The sequence below is a fragment of the Rhinoraja longicauda genome, chromosome 30, assembly GCF_053455715.1.
Source record: "Rhinoraja longicauda isolate Sanriku21f chromosome 30, sRhiLon1.1, whole genome shotgun sequence".
Lineage (NCBI taxonomy): Eukaryota > Metazoa > Chordata > Chondrichthyes > Rajiformes > Arhynchobatidae > Rhinoraja > Rhinoraja longicauda.
Genome location: NC_135982.1, coordinates 15,625,858 through 15,647,347, shown reverse-complemented (window position 1 = coordinate 15,647,347; position 21,490 = coordinate 15,625,858). Strand labels below are relative to the sequence as shown.

General features: G+C 42.6%; 1 protein-coding gene across 2 annotated transcripts in view; it reads right to left on the bottom strand.

Moving 5' to 3' along the window:
• Positions 1 to 9,347: 9,347 nt before the first annotated feature.
• Positions 9,348 to 21,490, bottom strand: part of epha8 (eph receptor A8) — a 331,222-nt gene continuing 319,079 nt past the window's right edge. For both annotated transcript variants that reach the window (XM_078425132.1, XM_078425133.1), the window contains exon 17: positions 9,348 to 20,616. In XM_078425132.1, the coding sequence (XP_078281258.1) occupies positions 20,502 to 20,616 (115 nt within the window). In that variant the 3' untranslated portion in view covers positions 9,348 to 20,501. The remainder of the gene's footprint in view (positions 20,617 to 21,490) is intronic.

Here is a 21,490-nt window from a genome sequence, read left to right as displayed (position 1 = left end):
ACTCCTGAATGCTCAACTTTTCCTAAAGCTAACAGCTGGGGCCCTTTCATTAACTGATGTCTGGTGTAAACAACTTAATGGGGATTCACAAGAACGTGTACTTGTTGGCACCCTGAGCAAAACCAGTGGTCCCCACCTGAAATGCCATCTATCCATTCCCTCCACGGATGCTGCCTGACCTGTTCACTTCCTCCAGCACTTTGTGTTACTTAATGAGGGGGGTTTTGTGGTCATTCTGCCAGTCGCCATATTGAGTGGGAGCTTCAAACAGGCATTGAGCGGATTGCAGGAATTCATAAGTCATTAGAGCAGAATTAGGCCATTCAGCCCGTTGAGTCTACACCGCCATTCAATCACGGCTGATTTATCTTTCCCTCCCAACTCCATTCTCCTGCCATATCATATCATATCAGCCGGAAACAGGCCTTTTCGGCCCACCAAGTCCGTGCCGCCCAGCGATCCCCGTACATTAACACTATCCTACACCCACTAGGGACATTTTTTACATTTACCCAGCCAATTAACCTACATACCTGTACGTCTTTGGAGTGTGGGAGGAAACCGAAGATCTCGGAGAAAACCCACGCAGGTCACGGGGAGAACGTACAAACTCCTTACAGTGCAGCACCCGTAGTCAGGATCGAACCTGAGTCTCCGGCGCTGCATTCGCTGTAAAGCAGCAACTCTACTGCTGCGCTACCGTGCCGCCATCTCCCCGTAACCTTTGACACCCGTACTAATCAAGAACCTGTCAATCTCTGCTTTAAAGATGCTCAATGACTTGGCCTCCACCGCTGTGTGTGAGGCTTTTTAGAGCGGATTTTCAGCTTGAAACCTAGTCATGTCTTTTAATATATGATTGTTCCACCACCCAACTCCATCTTATCCATTGGCTTACGTATTCTAAACTGATGAATCAGATCATACTTTAATCTCTAAGGAATAGAGTTAGGTAAATCCTTACATTGCATCCCTTTTAGTGCTATTCTGATCAACTAATCAGCATCCCTCTGCAGAGCCTGTATATTTATTCATTGATAAAAGAAATATCAAAATATTTTCTTTAGGTTGGTACCAGGAACTGTGGAGAAACAGAATAATGTCAGTGTCTGTGACAAAAATTCCCCCCCCGCCTCCCCCACAAGAAAGGATGGCTCTTTACCTGAAAGTTTGATAGTTAGCGCCAAAGCTAGGTATTGTACGATTAACATTATGTGTAAGTGTGTGAACAAAACTCCACTTGCAGCAGGATCTGGAACTTGTTTGCCCCAGATGTATAAAGCAGCTGGTAAAACACACTTTAGTTTAGTTTAGTTTACAGATACAGCTTGGAAACAGGCCCTTTGGTCCACCGAGTCCGCACCGACTAGCGACCCCCGCACATTAACACTATCCTACACACACTAGGGACAATTTTACATTTTATGCCAAGCCAATTAACCTACAAACTTGTATGTCTTTTGAGTGTGGGAGGAAACCGAAGATCTCAGAGAAAATGGGGAGAATGTACAAACTCTGTACAGACAGTACCCACCATTGGGATGGAACCCGGGTCTCTGGCGCTGCAAGCGCTGCAAGGCAGCAACTCTACCGCTGCGCCACTTTGCCGCTCTCAAAGGGATATTGGTCAAAGTGTTCAGAAAGCATAGGGGCATCATCTTCCTGTATGCAGCATGTCTGAAGAGTCTTAATCCGAAACATCAGCTATTCCTTTTCTCCAGAGACGCTGTCTGACCTGTTGAGTTACTCCAGCTTTTTATGTCTATCTTAAACCAGCATTCGCAGTTCCATCGTACACATGTATCTTTTTAAATCTTACCTTATTTGAATTTGTCATACTTCGATGTCATCTACTTTATGTGCCCATCAAGTGCTCAATAAAGGATTCAGCTCATGTCAAAAGGACAAAATTGAACTAATTTAGTTAGACTGATAGAGATTGAGAGAACCCAATAATTCAAATTGAGAAATGCAGAGATGATATAATTACAAGCAGGATGTTTATCTGTTTGTTCATCTGCCCTCTGGTCGACGTTTCAGGTCGATCAAATCCCGAACAAACAGACTTAAGAACAGTTTTTACCCCAGGGCCATACGAGAACTGAACACTACCTTTGCACTAGGCAACACCGTTAAAAAATCTTGTACTTAATATAATTGTATTTAATTGTATTTATGTATTTATTTGTTTTTGCATTTATTGCATATATGTTTGTACGCACCGTCAGGATTGGCTATTTTTAAATTTCGTTGTACTCGTTGCAATGACAATAAATGAATATTATTATTATTATTATTATTATTATTATTATTATTATTATTATTATTATTATTATTATTATTATTATTATTATTATTATTATTATTATTATTATTATTATTATTATTATTATTATTATTATTATTATTATTATATTAATATTATTATTATCAATAGAAAATGAATGTAAATGAGACCAGGGATCAGAGAGAGACCTTACGCTGTGTGTTGATACACTACATTGAACAGACTCAAAGTAAAACTAATTATTGTCAAAGTATGTACGACCTTTGAAAAATATCTGGGCAATCATCCGTTTCAAAGCACGTTTGATAATTGATACAGGAACACTCAATTGCTCAGCGTAGTGCTTCTTCTGTGATATGTCATCTTGAATGTGGTGCAGTGGACAACACAATCAAATGTGAGCACATCAAAATGAAAGCAGCTTGGTGCTTGTTAATGTTCAGGAGGATGAAACGATCTTTACCTTGTGATTGAAGTAGAGTCACTTATGTTCATGTTCATCAGAGATAGCAGCAGAATTTGGGCATTCGACCCATCATGTCTACTCTGCCATTCACTCATAGCTGATCATGGCTTTCCCTCTTAACCCCATTCTCCTTCCTTCTCCCCATAACCCCTGACACCCGTACTAATCAAGAAACTATCTAGCTGTGCCTTAAAAATATCCATTTACTTGGCCTCCTGTGACAATGAATTCCACAGATTCACCACTCTCTGACCAAAGAAATTCCTCCTCATCTCCTTCCTAAGGGAACATCCTCTGGTCCTAGACTCTCCCACTAGTGGAAACGTCCTCTCCACGTCCACTCTATCCAGGCCTCTATCCATGTTGAGAGAAATCAGCTCGCAAAGGATTAAACACTCTCAAAATGAACCAGGTGGCACGGCGGTGCAGTGGTAGAGCTACTGCCTTGCAGCGCCAGAGACCCGGGTTCTATCCTGACTATGGGTGCTGTCAGTGTGGAGTTTGTACGTTCTCCCCGTGACCTCTGTGGGGTTTTTTTCTGAGATATTCAGTTTCCTCTCACACGCCAAAGATGTACAGGTTTAGACAATAGACAATAGACAATAGACAATAGGTGCAGGAGGAGGCCATTCGGCCCTTCGAGCCAGCACCGCCATTCAATGTGATCATGGCTGATCATTCTCAATCAGTACCCCGTTCTTGCCTTCTCCCCATACTCCGCTATCCTTAAGAGCTCTATCTAGCTCTCTCTTGAATGCATTCAGAGAATTGGCCTCCACTGCCTTCTGAGGCAGAGAATTCCACAGATTCACAACTCTCTGACTGAAAAAGTTTTTCCTCATCTCCGTTCTAAATGGCCTACCCCTTATTCTTAAACTGTGGCCCCTTGTTCTGGACTCCCCCAACATTGGGAACATGGGGAGAAGGCAGGAACGGGGTACTGATTGAGAGTGATCAGCCATGATCGCATTGAATGGCGGTGCTGGCTCGAAGGGCTGAATGGCCTACTCCTGCACCTATTGTCTATTGTCTATTGTTTCCTGCCTCTAACGTGTCCAACCCCTTAATAATCTTATACGTTTCGATAAGATCTCCTCTCATCCTTCTAAATTCCAGTTTAAAGGGTAATTGGCTTGGTTATCAATGTAAAATTGTCCCTAGTGTGTGTCGGGTAGTGTTAATGTGCGGGGATCACTGCTCGGTGCGTACCCGATGGGCCGAAGGGCCTGTTTCTGCGCTGCATCTCTAAAACTAAAACTGAAGGTGTGTGGGTTAGATTCAGGAGGAAGACTAAGCATTCAGTCTGGTTCAAAAGGAGCCCACCAATGCATGCAGTGATCACACTAGAATAAACTCTCCCCACACAGTGCAGTGACAGGTGAAAAGACCATGTTTGTGCCATGGGGAGACTACACATTCACAGTAGTCACCACCACAAATGGCCAAGCTCCAGGTCCAGAGAGCAGGAGGGAAGTCACTGGACAAGACGTCAACTTCTTCGGTATTGCTGGAATGCAAAGTTATTGCAGGGTGCTGACGTGGGAAAACAGACACAATCCTAATTATTTATAACCCGTCAGAGTTTAACTGCAACTGGTGTGGATTTTTGGAGGAATTATTACTCAGTAAAGTGAATTTAGTTTGGCAAGAGTGATTATTGAATATATTTTCTGTTACAAAATATATTCAATGATGAGAAACCAGCGAGATGGTGCTGGAAGGTGGTGAGTCTTTGCGTGCTTTTCCCAGAGAAGGATCTATTAACATCTACAGCAATTGCTCTACTCTTTCAAATCTCTTTTCTACCTGCAAATCCAGCACCTTTTTTAAAATGTTCTAATTACATCTTCACTTTGTCCACTTCATTGTTTGTACTACCTTGTGTTCTACCTGTTGTAGTGGAGTTTGACTTGATTGTATTCATAGTATCATCTGAAGTCAGTATGACTGACTCGAAGCATCCCTCTGAAGAAGACTCCTGACCCTCTGAGTTACTCCAGCATTTTGTGATACTCCCGACCCAAAAAGTCAACTATCCATGTTCTCCAGAGACGCTGCCTGACCCGTAGTTACTCCAGCACTTTGTGTCTTCTTTAATATACCAGCATCTGCAGTTCCTTGTTTCTGTAGTTATCTGATCTGTTTGGATAGCATGCAAAATGAAGCTTTTCATTATAGCTCGGTACACCAACAATAATTAACCTAAACCTAAACCAATTCAAAGACAATTTTGTCAATTGAATATAAACAGATTGCTGCTACTCAGTTGGCTACACGTCAGGAGTATTTCCATTTCTCTGTAACTCTCACTTCAACATACCCAGTTTTCTGCCCACCCTCACACGTTTACCCCAGAGCAGAGGATTCTAAAACTACATGTCATAGGCTTAAGGTGAGCGCGGAGAGATTTAAAGGGAGCTCAGGAGCAACTTTTTCACTCTAATGATCATCTTTATCTGGAATGAACTGCCAGAGGAGGCTACAGAAGTGAATATAATTACTACTTTTAAAAGACACTTGGACAGATATATACATCGGAATGGTTTAGAAGGATTCAGACAAATGGGATTAGGCCAGTAGGCCAACTTGGTCGGGTTGACAAGGTGGGAGTGTTTCCATGCTGTCTAGCTCAATGATTCTATGACACCATCATCATCCTTTGGACAAACTCTCCACATGTGAATTCTTTGTTTTTCCAGCAGCAGCGTCCAATACAAATTGCCGCCTGCACTGAAGGTACATTCTTCATCACAGGGAACGTGAAGTCCAACGGGAATTAGCTGGTGAACACAGAGCCCAGGAGAATTTCTAATGCAGGTGGAACATTTTTAATGCACTGCAAGGACAATTTGTACAGAACATTTCCTCGGGAGAGCTAGTAAATTGGGTCAGCTTCAGAAGTCATCAGAGAATAAGTTATTCTTGAGTTACTGAATTACCTATTGCTGAAGTGCAAAGGATAGTCAAGAGTCACCACTACATTTTTTATACTGGTGTCAGTGTCATAAAGCTGTGTAGAATCAGTCCCATGCCAATCTTTCTGGACATCCACACTAATGCATGCCCTCATAAGCTCCATATCCTTCTATACCTTACTTATTTAAATGCCTGACTAAATGCATCTTAAATGTAGTGATTAGATCTGACTCCACTATCTCCCCTGACAATGTTTCAAATATGAACCACTCTCTGCATAAAAAAAACCTATCCCTCAAATCGCCTTTAAAACTCCTTCCTCTCAGCTTAAAACAATACCGCTGCAACAGGAGAAATTCTGACTATCTACGCTATCAATGCCCCTCATAATCTTGTCTACCTTTATTAGGTAACCCCCTCAGATGCCCAGCAGTCCTTCCAGGTGAGACAGAGGTTCACTTGCAACTCCACTAACCTCATTTACTGCACCCGGTGTTCCTGATGTGGCCTCCTGCACATCGGCGAGATCAAGCATAGACTCCGCGACTATTTCACTGAATGCTTGCGCTCGGTCCATCAAGGCCTACTAGATCTCCCGGTTGATAACCATTTTAACTCCCCCTCCCTTATCCATACTGACCTTTCCGTCTTGGGCCACGCACAAAAACTGGAGGAACAGTGCCTCATATTCCCTCTGAGTAGCTGGCGACTCAGCGGTATGAACATTGAGTTCTCCAATTTTACATAACTAAACCACTCCCTCCCCATTCTCCACCCAGTGTGTACAGCGACAGAGGCAGACACAGAAAATGCTTGATGTCCTTACTAATTAAGAAACTTTCTGTTACCACTTTAAAAATACCCAATGACTTGGCTTCCACAGCCATCTGGAATACTGTGTGCAGTTTTGGTCTCCAAATTTGAGGAAGGATATTCTTGCTATTGAGGGCGTGCAGCGTATGTTTACTAGGTTAATTCCCGGAACGGCGGGACTTTCATATGTTGAAAGACTGGAGCGACTAGGCTTGTATACACTGGAATTTAGAAGGATATGAGGAGAGCTTATCGAAACGTATGAGATTATTAAGGGGTTGGACACGTTAGAGGCAGGAAACATGTTCCCAATGTTGGGGGAGTCCAGAACAAGGGGCCACAGTTTAAGAATAAGGGGTAGGCCATTTAGAACTGAGATGAGGAAAAACTTTTTCAGTCAGAGAGTTGTGAATCTGTGGAGTTCTCTGCCTCAGAAGGCAGTGGAGGCCAATTCTCTGAATGCATTCAAGAGAGAGCTGGATAGAGCTCTTAAGGATAGCGGAGTCAGGGGATATGGGGAGAAGGCAGGAACGGGGTACTGATTGAGAATGATCAGCCATGATCACATTGAATGGCGGTGCTGGCTCGAAGGGCCGAATGGCCTCCTCCTGCACCTATTGCCTATTGTCTATTTGTGGCAATGAATTCCACAGATTCACCAGACCCTGGTTAAAGAAATTCCTCCTCATCTATAATCTAAAGGTACGTCCTTTTATTCGGAAGCTTTGTCCTCAGGTCACAGAGAGTACACAAAATGTGGCCTTATCAATGTCTTGTGACATGTCCCAACTCCTGTTGTCAATACTCTGACCGATGAGGGCAATGAAAAATATGGCCCAGGCATCTTTTCTGGGTGTCCAGTTGCATTACCATTGTTGAGTCCTCCACCAACATCATCCAGTGCAGCTCATGTAGTACTTGCTTCAGAAGCAGTGCTAAGGTTGGGATCTGTTGCAAGAGTGCCTCGCCTTCTGCCTCCTCAAACACACTCCTCCGTCCATGAGTTTCAAGGAGGTCATGCAATGGAACGTTCACTACTTGCTGGTAAGAGTGCAGTCCCAACAACAATGGGTGATGAAATAATTGGATCGAGTCGTATACAACACTGAAACAGCCCATCATGTCTATGTATCAAGTGATACTATCAAGTATCAATCTATACTAATCTATTTTCCTGCACTCAGCCTTTAATTTTTCCCGCCATGGCATATCACATGCTCATTTAAGCATTGATTAAATGTTGTGGGAGTCTTGCCTCTGCCACCCATTCAGGCAATGCATTTCAGATTTTCTCTGGGTGACAAATTTCTTCCACAAATCCCCTTCTATTCTTCCTTCCTTTGGCTTAAATCTATGCCCTTTGGTTATTGACATTCCCTGCCATGGCCAAAGGTTTCCTCCTATTTATGTTCCAGAGTCGACGTGGCTATAACTAATACCTACACTGCTGTCATGTTGCCCCCTCAGCTCCTGCTTCTCCAAGGAAAACAAACCCTACCTGTCCAGACTCTCCTCCAGAATTGAAATGCTCCACGCAAGGCCACATCCTGGTACATCTTCTCATCGCCCTCTCCAGTGCAATCACATTCTTCCAACAAATGTGGAGACCAGAAATGTACTCCGTACGACAGATGTACTCAAGGACGGCAAGGTGGCTCAGCGGTGGAGTTGCTGCCTTACAGCGCCAGAGACCCAGGTTTGACCCTGACATGGAGTTTGTACATTCTCCCTGAGACCGCGTGGGTTTTCTCTGGGTGCCCAGGCTTCCCCCCACACTCCAAACACGTGGAGGTTTGTAGGTTAATTGGGTTCGGTCAAGATTGTAAATGATCTCTAGTCCGTAGGATCGTGTTCGTGTAGGGCGTGCTCCCTGGTTGGCGCGGCCTTGGTGGGCAGTACGGTCTGTTTCCCCATTGTATCTCGAAACTAAACTAAACTTAAACTAAATGTGGTCTAACCAATGGATTCCACAGTTGTACCATAAACACCCTGCTCTTTAATTCTATGCCTTGTCCAATAAAATGAGTTGCATGCAATCTTACACAATTATCTACCGTGTCAATGCATGCACAAATTCTTAGACAGGTGCACCAAAGTCTCTCTGTTCATGAGTAACTGTTAAGAACCCTATCATTCATTGTGTACATCTTATCTATATTAATCTTTTCAAAATGCATCACCAGGATTAAACTTCTGCGATCAGATTGCTCTTCCAAAAAGTTACTCTGAACAGAATGGGCTGAATTACCTTCTTCGGTATTGTACGATTCCATGTTTCAATGAAGGTAGATACAAAATGCTGGAGTCACTCAGCGGGTCAGGCAGCATCTCTGGAGAGAAGGAATGGGCGACTTTTTCGGTCGAGATCCTTCTTCAGTCTGAAGAAGGGTCTCGACCCGAAACGTCGCCCATTCCTTCTCTCCAGAGGTGCTGCCTGACCCGCTGAGTTACTCCACCATTTTGTGTCTACCTTCGATTTAAACCAGCATCTGCAATTTTCTTTCCCACACACCATGTTTCAATGAAATTGGTTTCAGGAAACAAAGTTTCATTTCTTTGATGGTAAAAAATATATACCCAGTAAAGAAATTCAGAAGGCCAAGAATCTTGCTGAGAGAGCAAAGCTTGCATTATACAGGAGGCAGTGGCTGAAAACTGACAAGAGATATATATGTATATTTTTCTGGAAGCAAGATAGCATGTTGCTATTAAATCTCCATTCGTTTCTCAGTACCAATTCTGTGCGACACAAAGAAACCATTGACAATTTATATACCAATTGGAGCCACAACGTTGGAAGTTGGTCAATCAGTAAGAATTCCAGGAAAGCCAACTCCAGAATAATGCCACATTTATTAAGAACGGAAAGCAAAATAAATAAAAGACAAACTGAAGCAGCAAAGAAACAGTTAAAATGCAAGTGCAAATATCCCTCTTGTACACAGCAACACAGAAAGCACAAAGAAATCTTTGGTTTGTAATCGACAGGTCTGTACAGTAAATAGTCCCAAATCTTAGCATTTACATTGGCATTTTTCATAAATAAAGTAGAAAAATAGATCAATGCACGAAGAGGTCATGTACTTTAAAGATTTCAGAAAAAAAGGCAGAGATTTTTTTTTGTAAAGTTTTTTTATCTGAACAAAAGCTAAACTTTAAAAATAATAACACATTATATTTGCTTACACATCTTCCATGGGAAGAGATCAAAGGCATAATTTGAGCATCATTTAATTGAACAATAGAATAACTTGGTTGGTTTCTCCCTCTATGTCAGACACAGAAATATCTCCACAATCCTTATTGCTTTGATTTGAACTCCAGGTGCTCTGCAGCAGAGGTGGAGGAATTAGTAACTGACTGTAATCTACCTGAAAGCTTTACATTGCGTGACTGTTATCTAGGCAGATAGCTGCGTGTTCACATCCAAAATATAAGTTTGCGTTGCCTTGACAAATATTTCCCAAGTGCTTCAAAGTCCACGTCAAATCCATTCATCCGGGAGTATTTTCAGCTTCGAAGCAAAACCACATTCAAACCCATTCAAAATCAACAGGCATTCAATAACCTTTTTTTTATTTAAGGTGGAAAGTTTACTTCTAAAATTACATAAAGGAAGATCATTGCAACAATAGTTGAAACACTCGGATTGCAGCCAATAAGTAGAAGATACCTCGGCTGTGGATTGCTATCAGGTAATGTCATACCTGTAATTTACAGGTAATGTTAGTTGTGGGGTGCCACATTTCATCCAACTGCTGCTGTATAAATAGATGAAGTATGCTTATAAGTCTAACACTTAGGCATGAGAGATGTAGATTGGTAAAAGTTAACTTATGGCAGATTGCTATTACTAACCCCAGATAGGAAGGGTAACCTGTTTCCATCAGTATTAATCCACATCAGTAACACATGGGCAGTCCCGTAAATTTTCCTTTTATCGCTGTCCTGGTTTGAAGACAGATTTTCATTTTTAAATTCCCTATTCTCTCCAAATGCCACATAGTATTCGGATAGAGTCAGATTGGTTACCCTATCCCTGAATGAGTAGAGTTAATTCAATAGAACCGCAATAAGAAGGAGGTGGTGAATTTTCTACCAGATGAATTTTCTCTGAGTAAGATTTTAAGCCTCCATTCACCAGCTTATAGCATCCCTCTGCTCTGCCCTGGTGGGAGGTTGGCGGGTGGAGAGCTGGGGGAGAGGACGGAGAGGTGGAATGGCGGAAGGATAGCGAGGAGAGAACTAATTTGGGATTCTTCCTCTTCTGCTATAGTCAGTGGATAACAAGATTTCCAAATCACTCTGAAGTTGGAATTTTCAGCAGGCATGCTGGCAAAATGGCAATTTATGATGTGATCCAATTTACGAAGGCTAAGTTATTTCATTTGCCAATAAAGTTCATATCAACTTTCTCTTGTCAGTCTGAACATTATAAGTTGAGGGGAAAAGAAACCCTATATTTACAAAAATACAGTAAAAACTCCTAATACATTGCACCAGAGAACCCATCCAACAATGACACTGACCAGTCACTTAAGTGACCACTGCATGCCGGGTGAGGTTTATGTGCAAACAGTTTCAACCTTTCTTTACATACAACCTCCATCTGTTAATCAACCGTTCTCTTTTGTAGGCTCCAGCTGTGTTGAAGCTTAGTAATTTTAAATGCAATAGACCAGATGCAAACATGGAACTACAGCAATGAGCTTTACTCAGGAGCTGTGTTGCACAGTCCCAACACATTGCATCACTCCCTATTAGAAGGAATCAGTTGGCAAACTCTTTCCTCATGTTTAAAGCCAGTATTTTTTTGACTGACTGAACTTGATAAACAGCCTTTTAAAATTGTTCAGTGCCTTCCTGTCATTTTGCGATCATTGTCTATCGACTACAGAAAAAGCACTATTAAGATTTATAGATCTATACTGAGGAACAATGCCAGCTGTCTATAAAGTCTATAAAGGTCACTAAATACCTCCTGAAATCCTTCGCCCACATCGAATTTTGGTACGGCCAGACAATGCCTCATTAGCACCACAATCCATTCCATTTCAAGAGAGAACAGTTAATCCCCAAAGCTATCAATCAGCCGTGGCAAAAAATTGATTAACGGTTCAAACATTTTCCCTGCTTACACACAAAGTGTGGTGGGTGCATGGAACAAGCTGCCAGAGGAGGTAGTTGAAGCTGGGACTATACCAATGTTCAACAAACAGTTAGGTAGGTAATTGGTAGGACAGGTTTCGATAGATATGGACCAAATGCAGCCAGGTGAGATTGGTGTAGCTGGGACATGTTGGCCGGTGTGGGCCTGTTTCCACGCTGTATCACTCTATGACTCTACACTTTGAGCCTCGCTCATTTCTCTTAAGGAGATTTTTTACAATCCACTTAAAAAAATATGTGTACCATAAAAAGGAGTTGTGTCTGGACAAGCTCCCTCTCATTGGAAAAGCTAATGGTATTTCAATATCTTTTTCTCCTTGGTCCTTGAGCCATCGTGTCCCAGTGCATGATGGTAGCAGAAGGAAGCGCAGTGCAGTAGCACCAAATCTTTCACGAGGGCTTGGAGAATGGTTAACCAAATCCGCCCTCTGTATCCTCATTGTATCCGTTATTCACAAAGGTCTGCTTTATTGCATTACTTATTGCTCAGTCCTTGTTATTCTATGCATATCAAAAATTCCAAAGTAAATTATAATTAATGTAATCGATCAATTGAAACCCCTCCAGTACAGAATATATAATTAGATTCACTTAATAAGATGAAGAGCTTGTTGAGCTCCTGTAAGAAAAAGGGAAGAGCATGCATTTATACAAAAACTTTCCATGTCTTTGTGACGTCAGGTGGTGCAGCGGTAGAGTTGCTGCCCTACAGTGCTGGGGACCCGGGTTCGATCCTGACTACGGGTGCTGTCTGTATGGAATTTGTATGTTCTCACCGTGACCTGCGTGGGTTTTCTCCGGGATCTCTGGTTGTCCCCCACGCTACAATTTGTAGGCTAATTGGCTTGGTCAAATTGTAAATTGTCCCTCGTGTCTGTAGGAGTGTTAATGTGTGGGGATCGTTGGTCGGCACGGACTCGGTGGGCCAAAGGTCCTGTTTCCGCGCTGCGTCTCCAATCTAAACTAAACTAACTGTTACAAAGAACTTCACAACTAATTAACTGTTTTTGAAGCATTGTTAATATTTTGATTTCATTGGAAAGCAAAGCTGAGCTGAATGTGAAACAGCTGGACAATGCACTGTCATAGTATGGTGCTACTTTACCAAGAACATCTGGAATCCCCAAATAGACACCACAGTGTCCTTCAGGTGTCATTGAAATAAGTGACGATCCTATCTGTCCCACAGATGTTGTCCAAGAGATAACGGTTAGCCAGGACATCAGGATAAGTATGATGAGGTTCCTTTGTGTCCATTTGGAAGGCAAACCAGAATTCTGTTGGTTGCTCCACAACAGCTTGGTAAATGGTTCATGGTGATGTTATAAGCCCTGGCTCACACTGACTGCACCAGGAAACATTCATGAAGCTCCCTGTGACGTTAATTCTCCATCCTACTCCCAATCTGACCTCTGTGTGGGAACATTGTTTGTACACGGTCCAACCTAAACACAAGGAGAGGACATCATCTTCTGTCTCAAGATGGTACAGCTATCCGGACTCAAGACAGAATTCTATAATGTCAGATAACCAGCATTTTCTGTTTGTATCAGAAGTGACCCACTCTGACATAATGATGTGTAATATTGCACCGTTTCTTTTGTCCTCACACATGCTGACGGACCTGCGAAGTAGTCCGAGCATTCTTGTATATTGCAGATATCCACCAACTGCTATGTTCTACAACTCACACGTGGTCCAACACACGTTTCCTGCACTCTGCTGTCCTCTTACCCTCCACTTGCCCTTCACCAGCTTTTCTGACACCTAAATAACCTTGATCTCATTAGACCATCAGTGATAGGAGCAGAATTGGGCCATTCGGCCCATCCAGTCTACGCCATTCAATCATGGCTGATCTATCTCTCCCTTCTTACCTCATTCTCCTGCCTTCTCCCCATAACCTCTGACACCTGTACTAATCAAGAATCTATCTATCTCTACCTTAAATATACCCACTGACTTGGCCTCCCACTGCCTTCTGTGGCAAATAATTCCACTCTATCACAGAGTCTCCATACTTTCACAGATATTTCCTTGGCTCTCATTTTTGCAACTTAAACCACAGTTGTTTCCTCACTTTCACAATTCTGATTGGGGCTGACGTTGTCGACCTCCCCGTGGTGAGCCCTGTCAACTGACCTCAGTCAGGCGAACGACAACAAACAGAGACAGCAGAAGCAGAAGCAGCTTCATAACTTCTGCTGCCTCAATCGCAAGAAGAAGACGAAGGCAATTCTGATTACGAATCAGAGACTTGAAACATTAACCCTGCTTCTCTCTCCATCGACTCTGCCTGACTTGCTGTTTGTTCCGGGCATTTTCTCATTTTATTTATAACTGACGATTATTCACAGCTGTTTGGAAATTACAGCAGACTCCATGGCTGAAGATCATGGAGCTCTCAACCCATGGGGAGAAATGGCAATAAGACGCATCTGAGGAATAGCTCATCATTTTCTCGCTCATTCACTTCAACCGCCGGGATGGCTGAGAGGAGGTGACAGAGGCAGGGTGGTGCAGCAATAGAGTTGCTGCCTTACAGCGCCAGAGACCCGGGTACAATCCTGACCACGGGTGCTGTCTGTATGGAATTTGTACGTTCTCCCTGTGACCTGCGTGGGTTTTCTCCGGGTGCTCTGGTTTCCCCCCAGACTCCAAAGAAGCACAGTTTTGTAGGCTGATTGGCTTGGTGTAATTGTAAACTGTCCCCTTTGTGTAGGACAGTGTTAGGGTGCGGGGATCGCTGGTTGGCGTGGAGCCAGTGGGCTGCACTGTTTCTCTAAACTAAACTAAACTAAAAACTACAACTAAGGAAATGACCAGGTGCTTGTTCCCCATCAGTAACTTCAGTGGAGAGAATCATCAAACAGATGTTCTCCCTCTGTTTGCATTCATTTTATAATTTGTTAACTTTATTTCTCAGCAACCAAACTGTCTTCAGTTAGGACACAATGTCTAGCAAACTGTACGAAATGAGTATTAATTAAATCATGCAGGCTATAGATTGGGTGACATTTTCACTCCCACTATCTTTTTTATCATCGAGTTCCATTCGCTATAAAACCTTATTACCCGTGAGATTGTGTACACGACACATTGCCTCTAATTGCCTTTACACCATGCAAATCTGGTTTTGAATAAGAAACAGATTCTACTCACATAGCAAATAAAAGCACTCTGACTACCACAACGCAATAATCCAGTCAGGAGGGTCGGGAAATGAAACGAGGAGACTGATGAAGCAAAGAATGCCGCCCAGACCCAATGGAACACGAAGTTTTGATTAATACATCGGCCTTGAGGAGAGTGGGAGTTGGATTGAAAGTGGTGGGATGTTGGCGGTGGAGAACGCCCCACAGTTGACGGGCTGGCGTTGACTTACAGTAAGATAGACACAATAGACAATAGACAATAGGTGCAGGAGGAGGCCATTCGGCCCTTCGAGCCAGCACCGCCATTCAATGTGATCATGGCTGATCATTCTCAATCAGTACCCCGTTCCTGCCTTCTCCCCATACCACCTGACTCCGCTATCCTTAAGAGCTCTATCCAGCTCTCTCTTGAATGCATTCAGAGAATTGGCCTCCACTGCCTTCTGAGGCAGAGAATTCCACAGATTCACAACTCTCTGACTGAAAAAGTTTTTCCTCATCTCAGTTCTAAATGGCCTGCCCCTTATTCTTAAGCTGTGGCCCTTGTTCTGGACTCCCCCAACATTGGGAACATGTTTCCTGCCTCTAACGTGTCCAACCACAAAATGCTGGAGTAACTCAGCGGGTCAGGCAGCATGACATCTCTGGAGAAAAAGAGTAGGTGACGTTTTGGCTCGAGACCCTTCTTCAGACTGAGGGTCAGGAGAGAGGGAAACTAGAGGTGTGAAAAGGTACAGGACAAATCGCAGCCGGCACTGATGACGCTAGAAAGTTGCAGCCCGCAATGGTCCATTGTTGGCTGTGGAAGAGGTGTTAATGAAGGGATGCAAACAGCAAAACTCGCAAGGTGACCAGGATGAGGGAGGGACGGGGAGAGAGAGAATGCAAGGGCTACTTGAAATCAGAGAAATCAATATTCATACTGCTGGGTTGTAAGCTGCCGGAGCGAAATATGAGGTGCACAGTATGTGTGTCCAGAATGAACTTCACTACCTGGGCTGTCTGGAATTCGTGGGATATTGAATAAGATGTGACACCAAATCACAGCTTGTTTCATCCCTGTCCCAACCAACTCCAATGGAAATGAAAAGCTAGGTGGGAAGAAAAAGAAAAAAAACTAATTTTACTCCACAAGTCACAATCTGCCCGCTTGCAACAATTCAACATTTTCTTCGTTTTATATTGTTATTTGGAATGGGTATCTTAACACGATCTGTGAAATTAATGTGCTCCATGATTGTAGAATGATTCATTTATGGTAGTCAATTCTATGGAAGACTTTGAATAGTCATTGTCTAAACCCATTAACTCCCTCTCTCTCTCTCTCTGCAGAGTTTGTCTGGCCTGCTGAGGTATCCAGTGCTTCCTATTTCAATTGAAGTAAGTAATTTAACAAAGGATTTTTTTCCCCTTCTATGGTCACTGTGGATAAGCCTGATGGCTCCAGACCATTCAACGACCGACAACCTTTTGAACAATTTCAATGAAATTGTTTTAAAAAAAAATCAAATTCAGAGCCAAGAGTTGTCATCAGCATGCCATAATTGGAGGAACAGCACCTCATATTTTGCTTGGGCAGCTTACAGACCAGCGGTATGAATTGGAGGAACAGCACCTCATATTTCGCTTGGGCAACTTACAGCCCAGCGGTATGAACATTGACTTCTCTAACTTTAGATAGTTCCTCTGTCCCTCTCTTCCCCTCCCCCTTCTCAGTTCTCCCATTATCTTCCTGTCTCTACCTATATCCTTTCTTTGTCCCGCCCCCTGACATCAGTCTGAAGAAGGGTCTCGACCCGAAACGTCACCTATTCCTTCTCTCCTAGATGCTGCCTGACCTGTTGGGTTACTCCAGCATTTTGTGATACCTTCAGCATGCCCAATGTTAACATTGGATATTGATGGTCGTGCTCAGGTTAATGTTGAATGCCATGTGACACTTTGTTGCCACAGCGTTGTGAAGTGACCATTCAGTCTGGGTTAGTGGCCATTTGTATGTCCTGCATTAATTGAATAAAATTCAATTTGGACTTGAGTAATATGTCACACACACTCAGTTTGGCTTTTTCGTACAATGCAGGAGGCAGTGTAACATATTCATGGAAACCACAAATCCAATAAGAAATGTTAACTTAAGAGTTTGTAGAAAATACTGAGATTTTCATGAACTTGAGCTCTTGGGTGACCCGACCTGTCAAGTTTTTTCAGCATCAAAACTCAATAAGCTCCCTGTTGGATCCAACTTTTTAAAGCATATGTTATTTGAAGTTGTTCAGCACAATAGTCTATCCGTTGCTGCTGTGAATCTTAATAAGCAGAATATTAATAGCACTCCACTGCGTCAATAAACCTATAATTTGATAAAAACAGAAGTCGTTTAACCGTTTAGCATCCCACAAATAAGGGCTTTGAAACCACAACCACTGGCAAATAAATACTCAACAGACTTCTGAGAAACTGCTCTCCCCTGTTGCTTCAGAGGAAGGGCTTTGCCAATTAAATTGCTCTCCTTATTGGATTATTCCTTCAGCTAAAATGGAAGAGGGAGAAGTATGAGGCAAATGTGCAAAATGTGAGCCTGCTGGTATCATAAGATCAAGTGATAGGAGCAGAATTAGGCCATTCGGCCCATCAAATCTACTCCACCATTCATTTATTTTCTTCCTTTCCAGACCTGATAGAGGATTCTGGATCCGGGAAGTTTACCCTCCACAGCCGCTGCCTGACCTGCTGAATATTTTCAGCATTTTCTGATTATATTCTGCTGGAAATGTGGATGGAGAAAAAGTATAAAGTATGGGCCTTGCAGCATCCCAAGCCCACGTCACTGTTCGTATGGACCACTGGCGATCAGCATTTTAATTCAACCAATTATTGCCTTATATTGTCACATAATATATTGACATCAATTGAACCAATGTCTACAATCTCCAAAAGGGAACATTTATGGGTTTCAAATATCTATAGAAAACAGAGAGAATAATATCAACAACATTAATTACAGCTAAGACCCCTTTCTGAGTCTGGAACTCCAGGAAAACAACCTTAGAGCCTGGGCAGTCGGCAGTGACCACTGCAATTACAGAGAGGTCTTTAGAAGTTGGATAGAAATCTCCAGTGCATTTCCAGCACCGACCATGGTCTGGGACTTCAGCAAAACTCCTCAGAACCTTGAATGACCCACAGGTACTGGAATATCAATACAAGTCTTCAGACACTTCATCTTCAATACAGCACCCATCCAAAGAATAAAAGTAACAGGTTAAACCAGTCAAGGGACCTGCAAACATTGAACTGAGAGTGACTGAGCTGAAATTGCCCATCAGGATCCCACTGACCATGGAACACTAGAGGTTAACACTTGGAAGATGGCTCCTTACACTGAGTCAGTTCCTTGTTTGACTGAGGTTCTGTCTATGAAAATATAGTTCTCGGAGAAAATGGGATCTAGGATATCCAGAAACGTTATCATTTTTCAATTTTCTCTCAGGGCACTATGAAATGAAGAGATTGATGAAAATGGACAGCGAGGCATGGAAGTATAAACACAGCACAGCCTGTGTGCCTGCTAACAACCTTAACCTTGCAGCATGTTATCAGGTCAAGATATTAATGGAGAAGCAACACATTCACCAAGTGTTGTTATCAAGTTTCATACCGTTCATAAAATGTACTCATTAGATTATAGTATTCTACTTAAAAGTCCATATTTTACAAATGTATTCACTCTGTGATTAGATGCATTGTAGAGAAATAACTGTTAAATAACTGCAGGACGTGACACAACCTGAAGAAATTCATGTGTGCAATGGTAACAATGCCCCTCTCTGCCTGCTGTTCAGAAGTTTTTTGCTTACATTTCGCAAATTCTACTTTATAATAGCAACTATTGAAACGTCCACGTCCTTGTGAGGTATGTGTAATGAGCTTGAAGTGAACATTGTAATTCATATAAGACCATTTGCTGTTGCTCTAGCAATCTCTCAAAGCATCGCGTACCAGCATCGGCCTTGGAAGAGGGGAATTATACCACTGGTCCATGCCTTTCTTTCAAATTCATGTAGCGTTTTACAAGCCAGGATCATATAAATTACAAATCTAATATCCTTTCTGTTCAGCAAACCTAAATTAACTCCATCATATGAAGAATAAAATTCAGATAAAGACATGGTCCCCGTTGAACATTGAGTTATATTTATATACCAAATAAATATGCCTCTTCCTCTTCCTCCTTACTTGCAGGTTTAACGTTTCAAAACCTTAAAGTTTCTTTTGAAACTCAAAATCCACTGCTCAGCTTCCAATATTGAATTCTACGTGTCAAATTTCAGAGAAGGTTTGAGGTTGGAATGACACACTCCTCAGAGTGACTTTGACACATTGGCAACTTACGGAAAGTACTTGAACATCAGCGATGAATTGGTCCGTGAGCTTATTTTGTCAATAAGTTTGAAAGGCCAGAATTAATCTCGCTGAAGCAATGACAACCCCTTTACAGTAGAAAAGGATCTGAAACTATCAAACTCTGTAACGCTCCTGATAATTCCATTCAGTCTCAGCACCTCTGCTGTTGACTGGACAAATACGCGGTGTAGCGAGCACGGTTCCTAGCAAGGCCCAGAGATCATTTAGGATAACCTCTGTGGAATTTGCTTCTGGAGCACTGATTCAGAGGAACTGAAATCCATCATCACATGGACAGAGTAGACCTTTACACCATCAAGCCTAACTTTGTGTCTTCTGGAGTCTGGAAGAGTGCAGTTATTTTATTTGGAGGTGAGGCTGCAATTTATAGATGGGCACAATGTAATACATATGATTTTACTGATGAGGTGGACAGGCCTGATATACCTCCTCAGATCCTGACCCTGATTTTTTCAGCAGGCCAAACTGTTTCCTGGCCAGAATCGCAAACCTTAAAACTGCAACACCAGGCAAAAGAACAACACAGTAAATGATCTGTACGGTTCAAACTTTCATTCAGTGGAGAATAAACAAGTAAATCCTTTTTTTTTGTTGTAAGTTGGCCATTTTTAAACCATCGGCCAAACTCCTCATGTCCTAACGTCCGCGGTGACGTTGCACGTTAAAATGGAGCTTCGCTGCAGAACTTTACAAAAAAAGGTGGGCACCATCCTTGAAATTGAGTTTTATCCATGGGAAGTGACAGAGTTCTATCCATGGGAAGTAACAGAGCCATCCTGTTAATCGGGAGTTCGCTGTAGACCACTTTCTCAATACAAGGTCGTCTCTTCCTTACTGAAGTTCTGTTTCTGTTTATGAATCTTGACGTATAATCACCATCACTGGTTGTCGCCAACGTTGACAGCAAAGTACTTACTTACAAAGTTCCAGCAAAGTACTTACTTTGTCCAGTTTCCACGTCCAAGCTCGCCCACGCCTGGTTATCTCTCGCTCAGTTTCATGCAGCAAGGAAGAGATGGGGCCATGAACTCATCCGGGCAAGGTTTGGCTTTCTAGAGAAACCCACCTACTTTAGGAAGATCTTCGGTAATGATGTTAGGATTTCCAAGATGTTCTGTCAGGAGAGAGGCAGGACCCATCTTTTGCTTTTGTAAATCCTTTATCTTTTGTATTAAAGGCAAGATTGTAACAGTTTGATGTGCAGCCATTTTGATTTCCATTGTGCCATTAGTCTTGAGTTACTGTACATTCTGTAATGACATATTTGTGGCTATACGTGTATACCAGGTCCATTTGCACACATCATTTGTGTCCTCATGATCTGGATGCTGCTGAGAATCTTCTTCTGATGTCCCATTAATGTTATTCCAAGTCTTCGGACATCCCTGTGATTGAGGGTGGCAAAGACAAGAGGGAGAGAGGAAAGACAATGAAAGGTTTACAACTCACAGCAGAGAGCTCAGAGATCACAACCGCTGTGAAACTTAATTACTCCATTAGATCCCACATCAATCTTTAAGTGGAGTATCAAAACCAGTGCAAAAACCGCTGGACACCGAGAACAATTCTATTCATTGCCAAATTCAACAGCAACACAGGCCCCAAATTTCCAAGGCATATGAGCACTGTGACAAAGTTCCCCCCATCTCACGGGAGGTTGATATACATATTTGATAAATACATTTCATAAAAGCAACATTTATCATAAAAGTAACATTTATCATCAATATGTCGCAGGCTGGACACCAAACGTGATATACAGGTGCTCCCTGGCTTACGATGCTTTGACTTGCGATTGTTCGACTTTGCGATGGTGCAAACGGCAGTGACCCGTGGCGAGCCGCCGCCTGCTTCCGGCCACGTGATCGCGTGTATTACTCTGCATTTCGACTTACAATATTTTCGGTTTCCGATGGGTTCCTCGGAACGGAACCCCATTGGAAGCTGAGGAGCACCTGTATACCGAAACAGGTCTTACGAATTCACATCAGCCAAGGTTTAGTTTAGATATACAGCATGCAAATAGGTCCTTCGGCCCACTGAGTCTGCACCGACCATGATCACCCATTCGTACTTGTTTTATCCTAACCACTATGGACAATTTACTGAAGCCAATTAACCTACAAACCTGAGGTATCACAAAAAGCTGGAGTAACTCGGCGGGTCAGGCAGCATCTCAGGAGAGAAGGAATGGGTGATGTTTCAGGTCTGAAGAAGGGTCTCGACCCGAAACGTCACCCATTCCTTCTCTCCTGAGAT